At 47.7% G+C, this 15,553-nt stretch overlaps 1 protein-coding gene across 1 annotated transcript in view; it reads right to left on the bottom strand.

The window, feature by feature from the left end:
- The window catches only part of LOC109884722 (protein FAM227B), a 12,528-nt gene extending 4,610 nt beyond the window's left edge, over window positions 1–7,918 (bottom strand). Inside the window, exons 1-2 of the mRNA XM_031816062.1 lie at window positions 7,803–7,918; window positions 7,176–7,333 (exon numbers count right to left, since the gene is read on the bottom strand). Of these exons, the coding sequence (XP_031671922.1) occupies window positions 7,176–7,333; window positions 7,803–7,916 (272 nt within the window). The 5' untranslated portion in view covers window positions 7,917–7,918. The remainder of the gene's footprint in view (window positions 1–7,175; window positions 7,334–7,802) is intronic.
- Window positions 7,919–15,553: the final 7,635 nt, after the last annotated feature.

Below are 15,553 nucleotides of genomic sequence, written 5' to 3'. Positions count from 1 at the left end.
TGAACTAAGTACACATACCAACTAGACAATAAGCAGCTGGAGATGTCTGAACTAAGTCCACATACCAACTAGACAATAAGCAGCTGGAGATGTCTGAACTAAGTACAAATACCAACTAGACAATAAGCAGCTGGAGATGTCTGAACTAAGTCCACATACCAACTAGACAATAAGCAGCTGGAGATGTCTGAACTAAGTACACATACCAACTAGACAATAAGCAGCTGGAGATGTCTGAACTAAGTACACATACCAACTAGACAATAAGCAGCTGGAGATGTCTGAACTAAGTACACATACCAACTAGACAATAAGCAGCTGGAGATGTCTGAACTAAGTCCACATACCAACTAGACAATAAGCAGCTGGAGATGTCTGAACTAAGTCCACATACCAACTAGACAATAAGCAGCAGCAGATGTCTGAACTAAGTACACATACCAACTAGACAATAAGCAGCTGGAGATGTCTGAACTAAGTACACATACCAACTAGACAATAAGCAGCTGGAGATGTCTGAACTAAGTCCACATACCAACTAGACAATAAGCAGCTGGAGATGTCTGAACTAAGTACACATACCAACTAGACAATAAGCAGCTGGAGATGTCTGAACTAAGTCCACATACCAACTAGACAATAAGCAGCAGATGTCTGAACTAAGTACACATACCAACTAGACAATAAGCAGCTGGAGATGTCTGAACTAAGTCCACATACCAACTAGACAATAAGCAGCAGATGTCTGAACTAAGTACACATACCAACTAGACAATAAGCAGCTGGAGATGTCTGAACTAAGTACACATACCAACTAGACAATAAGCAGCTGGAGATGTCTGAACTAAGTCCACATACCAACTAGACAATAAGCAGCTGGAGATGTCTGAACTAAGTCCACATACCAACTAGACAATAAGCAGCTGGAGATGTCTGAACTAAGTACACATACCAACTAGACAATAAGCAGCTGGAGATGTCTGAACTAAGTACACATACCAACTACACAATAAGCAGCTGGAGAATGCTGAACTAAGTACACATACCAACTAGACAATAAGCAGCTGGAGATGTCTGAACTAAGTCCACATACCAACTAGACAATAAGCAGCTGGAGATGTCTGAACTAAGTCCACATACCAACTAGACAATAAGCAGCTGGAGATGTCTGAACTAAGTACACATACCAACTAGACAATAAGCAGCAGCAGATGTCTGAACTAAGTACACATACCAACTAGACAATAAGCAGCTGGAGATGTCTGAACTAAGTACACATACCAACTAGACAATAAGCAGCTGGAGATGTCTGAACTAAGTCCACATACCAACTAGACAATAAGCAGCAGATGTCTGAACTAAGTCCACATACCAACTAGACAATAAGCAGCTGGAGATGTCTGAACTAAGTACACATACCAACTAGACAATAAGCAGCTGGAGATGTCTGAACTAAGTCCACATACCAACTAGACAATAAGCAGCAGATGTCTGAACTAAGTACACATACCAACTAGACAATAAGCAGCTGGAGATGTCTGAACTAAGTCCACATACCAACTAGACAATAAGCAGCTGGAGAGGTGGAAATGGAAAATGGAAAACAAAATGAAATGGAAAATGAATGATGTTGGTGCTACAGGAAAGGTCAAGGGGTCACCAAATCAATAGGTTTCTTCCACTTGGGGTCTTGATTGGGCACAACACATTCTATGGTAATCCAGCCATTACTTTGAGATACATCTTGTTCTCTGTCTGTTCTCAGTCTTGTTCTCAGCCTGTGAACATCATGTAGTGTAGTGATGTAGTGATCCAATATCCACAGCCATGCCATTTAACAGTTATCACTGGCCCTTGCTCAGCCTTACTCACCAAGAGCCCAGCGCCCAGCCTTCTTGCTGGCAAAGTCACTGATCAAGTCTAGCTAACTGACTTTCAATGGACAGCATGGCAAGACTGCAAAGCCTGTCCTGGGACATAGTGGACCTCAAATAGTTGTTTAAATCAGTTTTAGCTCACTGAAAGCTCTCTCACCACCAGCAACAGTCACAGGCAGGACGCAAAATATACGTAAAGCAATGCACACTTCTCCAAATATGCTTTTTCAGCTGCATTTTACAAATTGCATTCAGGAGACAAAGAGGGAACAAGTTAGGGGGGGAAGTGGCAGCATATACAGTGTTCAGGAGACAAAGAGGGAACAAGTTAGGGGGGGAAGTGGCAGCATATACAGTGTTCAGGAGACAAAGAGGGAACAAGTTAGGGGGGAAGTGGCAGCATATACAGTGTTCAGGAGACAAAGAGGGAACAAGTTAGGGGGGGAAGTGGCAGCATATACAGTGTTCAGGTGTCAGATCTCTGGAATACGTCGTGATCAGTGGTTGGCAGACAGAAGGGACTTGATCCTCACTAATCTGACCAACTTTAGGAACATTAGAAAATTATTCTATAATTGTTGCAGTGGTGTGAAACCTAGTGTCCAAGTCACTTATGATGTTGTCTATAGCAGTAAAAAACACTGTTCCGAAACACCTTTGCTGCACTGTCCTGAGCTGTCTCTTCTTGAGAGGTCTCATCATGATTGTGGACTTCAGGAAACAGCAGAGGGAGCACCCCCCTATCCACATCGATGGGACAGTAGTGGAGAGGGTAGTAAGTTTTAAGTTCCTCGGCGTACACATCACAGACAAACTGAATTGGTCCACTCACACAGACAGCATCGTGAAGAAGGCGCAGCAGCACCTCTTCACCCTCAGGAGGCTGAGGAAATTTGGCTTGTCACCAAAGGCACTCACAAACTTCTACAGATGCACAATTGAGAGCATCCTGTCGGGCATTGAGTGGCTGCTGCCAACACACTGACTCAACTCCAGCCACTTTAATAATGGGAATTGATGGGAATTGATGTAAAATATATCACTAGCCACTTTAAACAATGCTACTTAATATAATGTTTACATACCCTACATTACTCATCTCATATGTATATGTATATACTGTACTCTATATCATCTACTGCATCTTTATGTAATACATGTATCACTAGCCACTTTAAACTATGCCACTTTGTTTACATACCCTACATTACTCATCTCATATGTATATACTGTACTCGATACCATCTACTGCATCTTGCCTATGCCGTTCTGTACCATCACTCATTCATATATCTTTATGTACATATTCTTTATCCCTTTACACTTGTGTGTATAAGGTAGTAGTTTTGGAATTGTTAGGTTAGATTACTCGTTGGTTATTACTGCATTGTCGGAACTAGAAGCACAAGCATTTCACTACACTCGCATTAACATCTGCTAACCATGTGTATGTGACAAATACATTTGATTTGATTTGATTTGGAATCTCTTCCATTTCCTCTGGCGGCTGTGTTCCTTGCTAAATTGAGGTGCAACATCCATTTGGGGAGAAATCAGTGTTGCTTCAGACAGGAGAGACTCCCATCCATCTCTAAGAGCCTCTTCCTTTAAGGCTCTGATATTGGCTGCCTCTGTGTCAAGGGAGATTTTTCCTGACTGGAGAATCACATTCCCGTCCTCAATGTATTGCAGTACCTGCAATTATGCCAACTGACATTCTTCTTCAGTTGGGAGTAGGGCTGGTTCAGGGGTATGGGGATGGGAGACAGGGTTGGTTCAGGGGTATGGGGATGGGAGACAGGGCTGGTTCAGGGGTATGGGGATGGGAGACAGGGCTGGTTCAGGGGTATGGGGATGGGGAGACAGGGCTGGTTCAGGGGTATGGGGATGGGAGACAGGGCTGGTTCAGGGGTATGGGGATGGGAGACAGGGCTGGTTCAGGGGTATGGGGATGGGGAGACAGGGCTGGTTCAGGGGGATGGGGATGGGAGACAGGGCTGGTTCAGGGGTATGGGGATGGGAGACAGGGCTGGTTCAGGGGTATGGGGATGGGAGACAGGGCTGGTTCAGGGGTATGGGGATGGGGATGGGAGACAGGGCTGGTTCAGGGGTATGGGGATGGGAGACAGGGCTGGTTCAGGGGTATGGGGATGGGGATGGGAGACAGGGCTTGTTCAGGGGTATGGGGATGGGGAGACAGGGCTGGTTCAGGGTATGGCGATGGGGAGACAGGGCTGGTTCAGGGGTATGGGGATGGGGATGGGAGACAGGGCTGGTTCAGGGGTATGGGGATGGGAGACAGGGCTGGTTCAGGGGTATGGGGATGGGGAGACAGGGCTGGTTCAGGGGTATGTGGATGGGAGACAGGGCTGGTTCAGGGGTATGGGGATGGGTATGGGAGACAGGGCTGGTTCAGGGGTATGGGGATGGGAGACAGGGCTGGTTCAGGGGTATGGGGATGGGAGACAGAGCTGGTTCAGGGGTATGGGGATGGGGATGGGGATGGGAGACAGGGCTGGTTCAGGGGTATGGAGATGGGGAGACAGGGCTGGTTCGGGGGTATGGGGATGGGGAGACAGGGCTGGTTCAGGGGTATGGGGATGGGGAGACAGGGCTGGTTCAGGGGTATGGGGATGGGATACATGGCTGGTTCAGGGGTATGGGGATGGGGAGACAGGGCTGGTTCAGGGGTATGGGGATGAGGAGACAGGGCTGGTTCAGGGTATGGCGATGGGGAGACAGGGCTGGTTCAGGGGTATGGGGATGGGGATGGGAGACAGGGCTGGTTCAGGGGTATGGGGATGGGAAGACAGGGTTGGTTCAGGGTATGGGGATGGGGATGGGAGACAGGGCTGGTTCAGGGGTATGGGGATGGGAGACAGGGCTGGTTCAGGGGTATGGGGATGGGGAGACAGGGCTGGTTCAGGGGTATGGGGATGGGGATGGGAGACAGGGCTGGTTCAGGGGTATGGGGATGGGAGACAGGGCTGGTTCAGGGGTATGGGGATGGGGAGACAGGGCTGGTTCAGGGGTATGGGGATGGGGATGGGAGACAGGGCTGGTTCAGGGGTATGGGGATGGGGATGGGAGACAGGGCTGGTTCAGGGGTATGGGGATGGGGAGACAGGGCTGGTTCAGGGGTATGGGGATGAGGAGACAGGGCTAGTTCAGGGGTATGGGGATGGGAGACAGGGCTGGTTCAGGGGTATGGGGATGGGAGACAGGGCTGGTTCAGGGGTATGGGGATGGGAGACAGGGCTGGTTCAGGGGTATGGGTATGGGGAGACAGGGCTGGTTCAGGGGTATGGGGATGGGGAGACAGGGCTGGTTCAGGGGTATGGGTATGGGGATGGGGAGACAGGGCTGGTTCAGGGGTATGGGGATGGGGATGGGAGACAGGGCTGGTTCAGGGGTATGGGGATGGGGATGGGAGACAGGGCTGGTTCAGGGGTATGGGGATGGGGAGACAGGGCTGGTTCAGGGGTATGGGGATGGGGATGGGAGACAGGGCTGGTTCAGGGGTATGGGGATGGGGATGGGAGACAGGGCTGGTTCAGGGGTATGGGGATGGGGATGGGAGACAGGGCTTGTTCAGGGGTATGGGGATGGGGATGGGAGACAGGGCTGGTTCAGGGGTATGGGGATGGGAGACAGGGCTGGTTCAGGGGTATGGGGATGGGGATGGGAGACAGGGCTGGTTCAGGGGTATGGGGATGGGAGACAGGGCTGGTTCAGGGGTATGGGGATGGGGAGACAGGGCTGGTTCAGGGTATGGGGATGGGGATGGGAGACAGGGCTGGTTCAGGGGTATGGCGATGGGGAGACAGGGCTGGTTCAGGGGTATGGGGATGGGGATGGGGATGGGAGACAGGGCTGGTTCAGGGGTATGGGGATGGGGAGACAGGGCTGGTTCAGGGTATGGGGATGGGGATGGGAGACAGGGCTGGTTCAGGGGTATGGGGATGGGAGACAGGGCTGGTTCAGGGGTATGGGGATGGGGAGACAGGGCTGGTTCAGGGTATGGCGATGGGGAGACAGGGCTGGTTCAGGGGTATGGGGATGGGGATGGGGATGGGAGACAGGGCTGGTTCAGGGGTATGGGGATGGGGAGACAGGGCTGGTTCAGGGTATGGGGATGGGGATGGGAGACAGGGCTGGTTCAGGGGTATGGGGATGGGAGACAGGGCTGGTTCAGGGGTATGGGGATGGGGAGACAGGGCTGGTTCAGGGGTATGGGGATGGGGATGGGAGACAGGGCTGGTTCAGGGGTATGGGGATGGGAGACAGGGCTGGTTCAGGGGTATGGGGATGGGGAGACAGGGCTGGTTCAGGGGTATGGGGATGGGAGACAGGGCTGGTTCAGGGGTATGGGGATGGGGATGGGAGACAGGGCTGGTTCAGGGGTATGGGGATGGGGATGGGGATGGGAGACAGGGCTGGTTCAGGGGTATGGGGATGGGGAGACAGGGCTGGTTCAGGGGTATGGGGATGGGAGACAGGGCTGGTTCAGGGGTATGGGGATGGGAGACAGGGCTGGTTCAGGGGTATGCGAATGGGAGACAGGGCTGGTTCAGGGGTGTGGGGATGGGAGACAGGGCTGGTTCAGGGGAATGGGGATGGGAGATAGGGCTGCTGGGCCTGGCACCAGACAGGGGCAGGTACAACTGATTTAGTATGAATAGCTTGCTAAAAGTTTGCTGCATTGATTAAATGAAGGGCTAAAAGAGTGAAATGTAAACACAGAATTTTCTGTGAAGATATTAAGTAACTAATGTTAGGGGAACAAAAGTAGCCTATTTCACTATGGACTAAGCTAACAGGTACATTTCTAACACTCACGGACTACACCCACCTTCCTTTGTGAAAAATTGGGTGACATATCGCCCTTTCTTTTCTCTCTTCTGTCTTTCTTTTTATTTTTGGAAGCCAAATTTTATTTAGGAAGCTGAGACATGATGTTCCACTGCTAGCAAGTACCATTTGCACCTGGTTTGGGGGCAGGACCTAACCATTTCATGTCAATAGAGGGTTAGGCAATACAGAGGTTCTCTAAATAAAATATTCTATTAATGATGATATGTTAATAATTTTATATAACATTTTTTTTACCTAATGTTCTAATAATTTTTTAGGGCCCCTGTGTGTGTGCCCTTAGAATCGTCCTAACTTTCCCGGCGCCCCTGTGTGTGTGTGTTTGTGTGTGTTTGTGTGTGTGTGTTTGTGCGTGTGTGTGCGTGTTTGTGTGTATGTGTGTGTGTGTGTGTGTGTGTGTGTGTGTGTGTGTGTGTGTAAGGATATGTGAGGTTGGTGATCTCAGTGCGTCTGATCCTGCGTGTGTCAGATCCAGCGGGTGTAGGGATGTCTTGGAGGTGCAGGTAACGAGACACCAGAGGACTCTGACCACAGGGCTTGAAACAGACATGCTGGAACTCTGGACCTGCTCCAATGTAGTGGGACTGGAACACACAACACATTACAACTAATACTAAACACACAACACATTACAACTAATACTAAACACACAACACATTACAACTAATACTAAACACACAACACATTACAACTAATACTAAACACACAACACATTACAACTAATACTAAACACACAACACATTACAACTAATACTAAACACACAACACATTACAACTAATAAACAAACAACACATTACAAGTACACATGATAACTACACACACACTTTGACACCTTTACCATTTTTTACACTATGGTGCCGACCCAAACAGTACTGTTCTGGCTCAGATATTTTCTTTCCAGCGTTCCAGCAGGGCTCTGTCAACTACAGTGGATGCATAACCAGGCCAGCCTGGTGCAGATTAGCTTGACTTGGCTCGACCCAGCTCAGTAGAAATGGGTCATTGTGTTACTTCTCTCTGAATCAACGTAGCGTACCATATTGCTGTCTTACCTCTCTCTTGCGGTCCATCCTGGAGTCAGCATTGGCAACGCTTCCTCTCTTCTGCTTCTCTGTGCTGCTGAGACTTAGTCTCCTGGCGCTGGACACCAGCTCTTCAAACTCCATCTGCAGGTCTGACTTACACACACACACACACACACACACACACACACACACACACACACACACACACACACACACACACACACACACACACACACACACACACACACACACACACACACACACACACACACACAAACACACACACACACACACACACACACACACACACACTGAGTGATTATTGTATAGTGTGGGTATGGTTACCACCAGAGTCACTGCAAAGTGGAAAACATTACCATAAACCTCATTATCATGGGAATTCAATGAAACTTTTCTTCAACAATGTGCATTTTGAAGAGGAAACTATTTATATATTGCTCCGTTTTTTCAATTAGACCATGGCATTGTTAAATATTTGTTTCTGATTGAAGGCCATTCTAGAGCATGCATTATTTCCCTATAACGCACGGTATATCAGCACGGTAGAATTCAATGGCTATAGTTCATTCTTATGTTCCATGCTGCTTTTGGCAGCAAAATCGAATTGAAAACATTATTGACATTGTTGAATTAGATTTTCATAATAGCAAGCTAGGACTGATGTTTTGGTTAGCTAAACTAGCAAGTCTGTTGGGTTACCAAGGCAACTACTGTAGCTATCTAGTAAACTTGCTTCCTACTTCAGTGGATATTGAACACATTTCTACTGGTAAATGAAAACATTTTGAGCGGCAAATGTGTTAAATTATAGCCATGGTACAGTATATAAGAGATAATCAACTCAGGGCTGTCACGAACCTTGCCGAAGACGGTGCCTCTTCCTGTTCGGGCGGTGCTCGGCGGTCGTCGTCGCCGGCCTATTAGCTGCCATCGATTTCCTTTCCGTTTGTTTTTGGTTATTGGGTAATTGGGTACACCTGTTTTGTATTAGGGTTTGTTTGTATGGTATTTAAGGGCACTAGGCCTGCTGGGTATTTGTGCGGGCTTGTTTGTGTTACTCTGTGTTTGATGGTGTGAGTTATTTGTACATTTATTCTCCAGACTATTTTGTCCTGTTGTTTGGACCGGCAACCTATTATACGCCCTGTGTGTTGGCGTGACTGTTTTGTTGCACTGGGGAATACATTTGAAGGAAAGACTGAACCCTGCTCTCTGCGCCTGATTCCACCCACCACCACTCCTAGTTGATCGTAACAAGGGCTCTATGAGTTCGTTCCAAGTCATTTATTATTTTCCATAGAACACACAGCCTCTCGTTGATTATCCCTTACATAATCCGCTCCTTATAACGGACATCATTGAAGAACATTTTCAGATTAAATCACACTGCAAGAATATAATGAGGTTTATGGTATTTTTTGCACTTCGCACAAAAATGTTGAAATTGTAGAGCGCCAAATTCAAATTAAATGACTATAAATATTAAACTTTCATGAAATCACAAGTGCAATACATCAAAATAAAGCTTAACTTGTTAATCCAGCCACGTGTCAGATTTCAAAAAGGCTTTACGGCGAAAGCAAACCATGCGATTATCTGAGGACAGCGCCCATCACACAAATGCATAACAAATCATTTTCAACCAGAGAGTTGCGGCACGAAAGTCATAAATAGCGATATAATAATATGCCTTACTTTTGAAGATCTTCTTCTGTTGGCACTCCAAAAGGTCCCAGTTACATTACAAATGGTCCTTTTGTTTGATAAACTCCTTCTTTATATCCATAAAAACTCAGTTTAGCTGGCGCGCTTCAGTCAATAATCCACTCGTTTTCCCTCCTTCAAAATGCATACAAAGTGAATCCCAAACGTTACCGATAAACGTATCCAAACAAGTCAATCAACATTTGTAATCAAACGTTAGGTACCCTAATACGCAAATAAACGTACTGTCACGACTTCTGCCGAAGTCATTGCCTCTCCTTGTTCGGGCGGTGCTCGGCGTTCGACGTCACCGGTCTTCTAGCCATCATTGATCCTTTTTTCATTTTCCATTGGTTTTGTCTTGTCTTCCCACACACCTGTTTTCAATCCCATTCATTACCTGTTGTGTATTTAACCCTCTGTTTCCCCTCATGTCTTTGTCAGAGATTGTTTTATTGTCAGTGTAGTGTGATTGTTGTATAGGTGCGCGTCGGGTCCTCATACCCATGTTTGCTTGTTTATGTACATTTAGTGTTATGGAGCATACTCCGTGGACTTTATTAAAAGGCTCCATTTGACTCTCCTGCGCCTGACTTCCCTGCCACCTATTACACCTATGCTTGACACGTACCCTAATACGCAAATAAACGATAACATTTAAGACGGAGAATCATTATTGTCTTTACCAGAGAAAAATACCAAAGAACGCGTTCTCATTCACGCTCTTGGAAACACTACAGCCAAAATGGGAGCCACCTAGAAAAACTACAATTTCTGGCTCATTTTTCCAAAAAACAGCCTTAAACTCTTTCTAAAGACTGTTGACATCTAGAAATCGGGCACGATTTTGACCATATTATACAAGTGCCAACCATTGAAATCAGTGGTAGGATGAACATTTTTTGGGGGGGGATGGTTTGTCCTCTGGGTTTTGCCTGCCATTTCAGTTCTGTTATACTCAGACATTATTTTAACAGTTGTAGAAAATGTAGAGTGTTTTCTAGCCAGAACCAATTATATGCATATCCTAGCTTCTGGGCCTGAGTAGCAGGCAGTTTACTTTGGGGAAGCTTTTCATCCGGACGTCAAAATACCGCCCCCTATCTCAAAGAAGTTAATTTAAGCAAATCACATACCCACACACACCTGCTCTAACAGGTGGGCAGGCAGGAACTCAGATGTTAGGGTTTCCAGAGCTTGTTCAGTAAAATTGTGATCAGAGCCACAGATGAAGGAGAGATTTGTACCCCTAAACCCATAAAAACACTGCCTGCCTGCCAGCTCTCTCTCTCCCTCTCATCCTCTGTCTCTCTTTCTGTCCGTCTCTCTCTTTCTGTTTGATCTCTCGATGTCTCTCTCCCCCTCTATAGTGTGTTTGTCAAAGCAAGGCAAGGCAGTGCTCTTCCATAGAGCAGACCTGATCCCCAGCAGCTGTTGCTGTGTTAAGGTGGATCAGAGTTTTCCCCAGACACAGGCTGCTTCCTAAAAACTATCCCACATGTGGTGCAATACTTTTGACCAGAGCCTTATGGGCCCTGATCAAAAGTAGTGCACTATACAGGGTGTAGTGTTTAATTTGAGACACAAGCACAGAGAGAGACACAACACCTGTTCACATTCTGCAACAGCCACTAACTAGACCCATTACAACACTACACAACTCCCTAACAAGACACATAGTATATAATAGGTTATAAGCCACTTAGCAGATGCTGTATCTAAAGCGACTTACAGTACAGTGAGTTCACACGTTTAGTCAAGAGAGAGAAGAGATATAGACATTAACAGTAAACGCTGTGTTCTGTATTTTCAGAAAGTGGACTGTCTTTATTTTGTGACAAAAGTATACTTTTCAGACCATCTTTGGAAGAGAAGCCATCATAAGACAAACACACCAAAGGGGAGGAATTGTCACGTCCTGATCTGTTTCACCTGCCTTGTGATTGTCCACCCCCTCCAGGCGTCACTTATTTTCCCTGGTGTATATAGTCCTGTGTTTCCTGTCTCTCGGGGCCAGTTCGTTTTGGATGTTTTTCAAGTCAACCAGCGTGTTTTCCAGTACTCCTGCTTCTATTCTCTTTTTGCTCATCCTCCCGGTTTTGACCCTTGCCTTGCCTGTCCTGTCTCTGAGCCCGCCTGCCTGACCACTCTGCCTGCCCCTGAGCCTTACCGACCTCTGCCTGCCTTGACCTGTCTTCTGCTTGCCCTTGTTGGAACATTAAACATTGTTACTTCGACAGTCTGCATCTGGGTCTTACTTTGATACCTGATAAGAACATGACCCGTTGACCCGTAATGTTTCATTATGAAGTTACTAAAACCCACTGATATATCAAGCAAAGCATGGACCACACATCTCTTCTAGCCAGGGAGAGTCAGTGAAACAACCAGCTCAGTGTTCATGTAAATGTACAGACATGTACAGACAGACGCTGAAAAGATCATCAGCAACATCAAAGTCATGTTGTAACATAGCCTGGTCTAACCTGGGGTGAAGTCATGGTGTAACATAGCCTGGTCTAACCTGGGGTGAAGTCATGGTGTAACATAGCCTGGTCTAACCTGGGGTGAAGTCATGTTGTAACATAGCCTGATCTAACCTGGCGTGAAGTCATGTTGTAACATAGCCTGGTCTAACCTGGTCTAACCCGGCGTGAAGCCATGGTGTAACATAGCCTGGTCTAACCTGGGGTGAAGTCATGGTGAAACATAGCCTGGTCTAACCTGGTGTGAAGTCATGGTGTAACATAGCCTGGTCTAACCTGGGGTGAAGTCATGGTGTAACATAGCCTGGTCTGACCTGGGGTGAAGTCATGTTGTAACATAGCCTGGTCTGACCTGGTCTAACCTGGCGTGGTGTAACATACTCTGGTCTAACCTGGGGTGAAGTCATGGTGTAACATAGCCTGGTCTAACCTGGGGTGAAGTCATGGTGTAACATAGCCTGGTCTAACCTGGGGTGAAGTCATGGTGAAACATAGCCTGGTCTAACCTGGTGTGAAGTCATGGTGTAACATAGCCTGGTCTAACCTGGGGTGAAGTCATGGTGTAACATAGCCTGGTCTGACCTGGGGTGAAGTCATGTTGTAACATAGCCTGGTCTGACCTGGTCTAACCTGGCGTGGTGTAACATACTCTGGTCTAACCTGGGGTGAAGTCATGGTGTAACATAGCCTGGTCTAACCTGGGGTGAAGTCATGGTGTAACATAGCCTGGTCTAACCTGGGGTGAAGTCATGGTGTAACATAGCCTGGTCTAACCTGGGGTGAAGTCATGTTGTAACATAGCCTGATCTAACCTGGCGTGAAGTCATGTTGTAACATAGCCTGGTCTAACCTGGTCTAACCCGGCGTGAAGCCATGGTGTAACATAGCCTGGTCTAACCTGGGGTGAAGTCATGGTGAAACATAGCCTGGTCTAACCTGGTGTGAAGTCATGGTGTAACATAGCCTGGTCTAACCTGGGGTGAAGTCATGGTGTAACATAGCCTGGTCTGACCTGGGGTGAAGTCATGTTGTAACATAGCCTGGTCTGACCTGGTCTAACCTGGCGTGGTGTAACATACTCTGGTCTAACCTGGGGTGAAGTCATGGTGTAACATAGCCTGGTCTAACCTGGGGTGAAGTCATGGTGTAACATAGCCTGGTCTAACCTGGGGTGAAGTCATGTTGTAACATAGCCTGCTCTAACCTGGGGTGAAGTCATGGTGTAACATAGCCTGGTCTAACCTGGGGTGAAGTCATGTTGTAACATAGCCTGGTCTAACCTGGGGTGAAGTCATGGTGTAACATAGCCTGGTCTAGCCTGGGGTGAAGTCATGGTGTAACATAGCCTGGTCTAACCTGGGGTGAAGTCATGGTGTAACATAGCCTGGTCTGACCTGGGGTGAAGTCATGTTTTAACATAGCCTGGTCTAGCCTGGGGTGAAGTCATATTGTAACATAGCCTGGTCTAGGCTGGTCTAACCTGGCGTGAAGTCATGTTGCAACATAGCCTGGTCTAGGCTGGTCTAACCTGGGGTGAGGTCATGTTGTAACATAGCCTGGTCTAGCCTGGTCTAACCTGGGGTGAAGTCATGGTGTAACATAGCCTGATCTAACCTGGCGTGAAGTCATGTTGTAACATAGCCTGGTCTAACCTGGTCTAACCCGGCGTGAAGCCATGGTGTAACATATCCTGGTCTAGGCTGGTCTAACCTGGGGTGAAGTCATGGTGTAACATAGCCTGGTCTAACCTGGGGTGAAGTCATGGTGTAACATAGCCTGATCTAACCTGGCGTGAAGTCATGTTGTAACATAGCCTGGTCTAACCTGGTCTAACCCGGCGTGAAGCCATGGTGTAACATATCCTGGTCTAGGCTGGTCTAACCTGGGGTGAAGTCATGGTGTAACATAGCCTGGTCTAACCTGGGGTGAAGTCATGTTGTAACATAGCCTGGTCTGACCTGGTCTAACCTGGCGTGGTGTAACATACTCTGGTCTAACCTGGGGTGAAGTCATGGTGTAACATAGCCTGGTCTAACCTGGGGTGAAGTCATGGTGTAACATAGCCTGGTCTAACCTGGGGTGAAGTCATGTTGTAACATAGCCTGGTCTAACCTGGGGTGAAGTCATGGTGTAACATAGCCTGGTCTAACCTGGGGTGAAGTCATGTTGTAACATAGCCTGGTCTAACCTGGGGTGAAGTCATGGTGTAACATAGCCTGGTCTAGCCTGGGGTGAAGTCATGGTGTAACATAGCCTGGTCTAACCTGGGGTGAAGTCATGGTGTAACATAGCCTGGTCTGACCTGGGGTGAAGTCATGTTTTAACATAGCCTGGTCTAGCCTGGGGTGAAGTCATATTGTAACATAGCCTGGTCTAGGCTGGTCTAACCTGGCGTGAAGTCATGTTGCAACATAGCCTGGTCTAGCCTGGTCTAACCTGGGGTGAGGTCATGTTGTAACATAGCCTGGTCTAGCCTGGTCTAACCTGGGGTGAAGTCATGGTGTAACATAGCCTGATCTAACCTGGCGTGAAGTCATGTTGTAACATAGCCTGGTCTAACCTGGTCTAACCCGGCGTGAAGCCATGGTGTAACATATCCTGGTCTAGGCTGGTCTAACCTGGGGTGAAGTCATGGTGTAACATAGCCTGGTCTAACCTGGGGTGAAGCCATGGTGTAACATAGCCTGGTCTAACCTGGCGTGAAGTCATGGTGTAACATAGCCTGGTCTAACCTGGGGTGAAGTCATGGTGTAACATAGCCTGGTCTAACCTGGGGTGAAGTCATGTTGTAACATAGCCTGGTCTAACCTGGGGTGAAGTCATGGTGTAACATAGCCTGGTCTAGCCTGGGGTGAAGTCATGGTGTAACATAGCCTGGTCTAACCTAGGGTGAAGTCATGTTGTAACATAGCCTGGTCTAACGTGGTGTGAAGTCATGTTGTAACATAGCCTGGTCTAGCCTGGGGTGAAGTCATGGTGTAACATAGCCTGGTCTAGCCTGGTCTAACGTGGGGTGAAGTCATGTTGTAACATAGCCTGGTCTAACCTGGTCTAACCTGGCGTGAAGCCATGTTGTAACATAGCCTGGTCTAACCTGGGGTGAAGTCATGGTGTAACATAGCCTGGTCTGACCTGGGGTGAAGTCATGTTTTAACATAGCCTGGTCTAGCCTGGGGTGAAGTCATATTGTAACATAGCCTGGTCTAGGCTGGTCTAACCTGGCGTGAAGTCATGTTGCAACATAGCCTGGTCTAGCCTGGTCTAACCTGGGGTGAGGTCATGTTGTAACATAGCCTGGTCTAACCTGGGGTGAAGTCATGGTGTAACATAGCCTGATCTAACCTGGCGTGAAGTCATGTTGTAACATAGCCTGGTCTAACCTGGTCTAACCCGGCGTGAAGCCATGGTGTAATATATCCTGGTCTAGGCTGGTCTAACCTGGGGTGAAGTCATGGTGTAACATAGCCTGGTCTAACCTGGCGTGAAGCCATGTTGTAACATAGCCTGGTCTAACCTGGCGTGAAGCCATGTTGTAACATAGCCTGGTCTAACCTGGCGTGAAGCCAT

This window comes from Oncorhynchus kisutch, linkage group LG3 (assembly GCF_002021735.2).
Source record: "Oncorhynchus kisutch isolate 150728-3 linkage group LG3, Okis_V2, whole genome shotgun sequence".
Taxonomy (NCBI): Eukaryota; Metazoa; Chordata; class Actinopteri; order Salmoniformes; family Salmonidae; genus Oncorhynchus; species Oncorhynchus kisutch.
The sequence above is the reverse complement of the archived record's forward strand: the minus strand, read 5'-3'. Positions and strand labels throughout refer to the sequence as shown.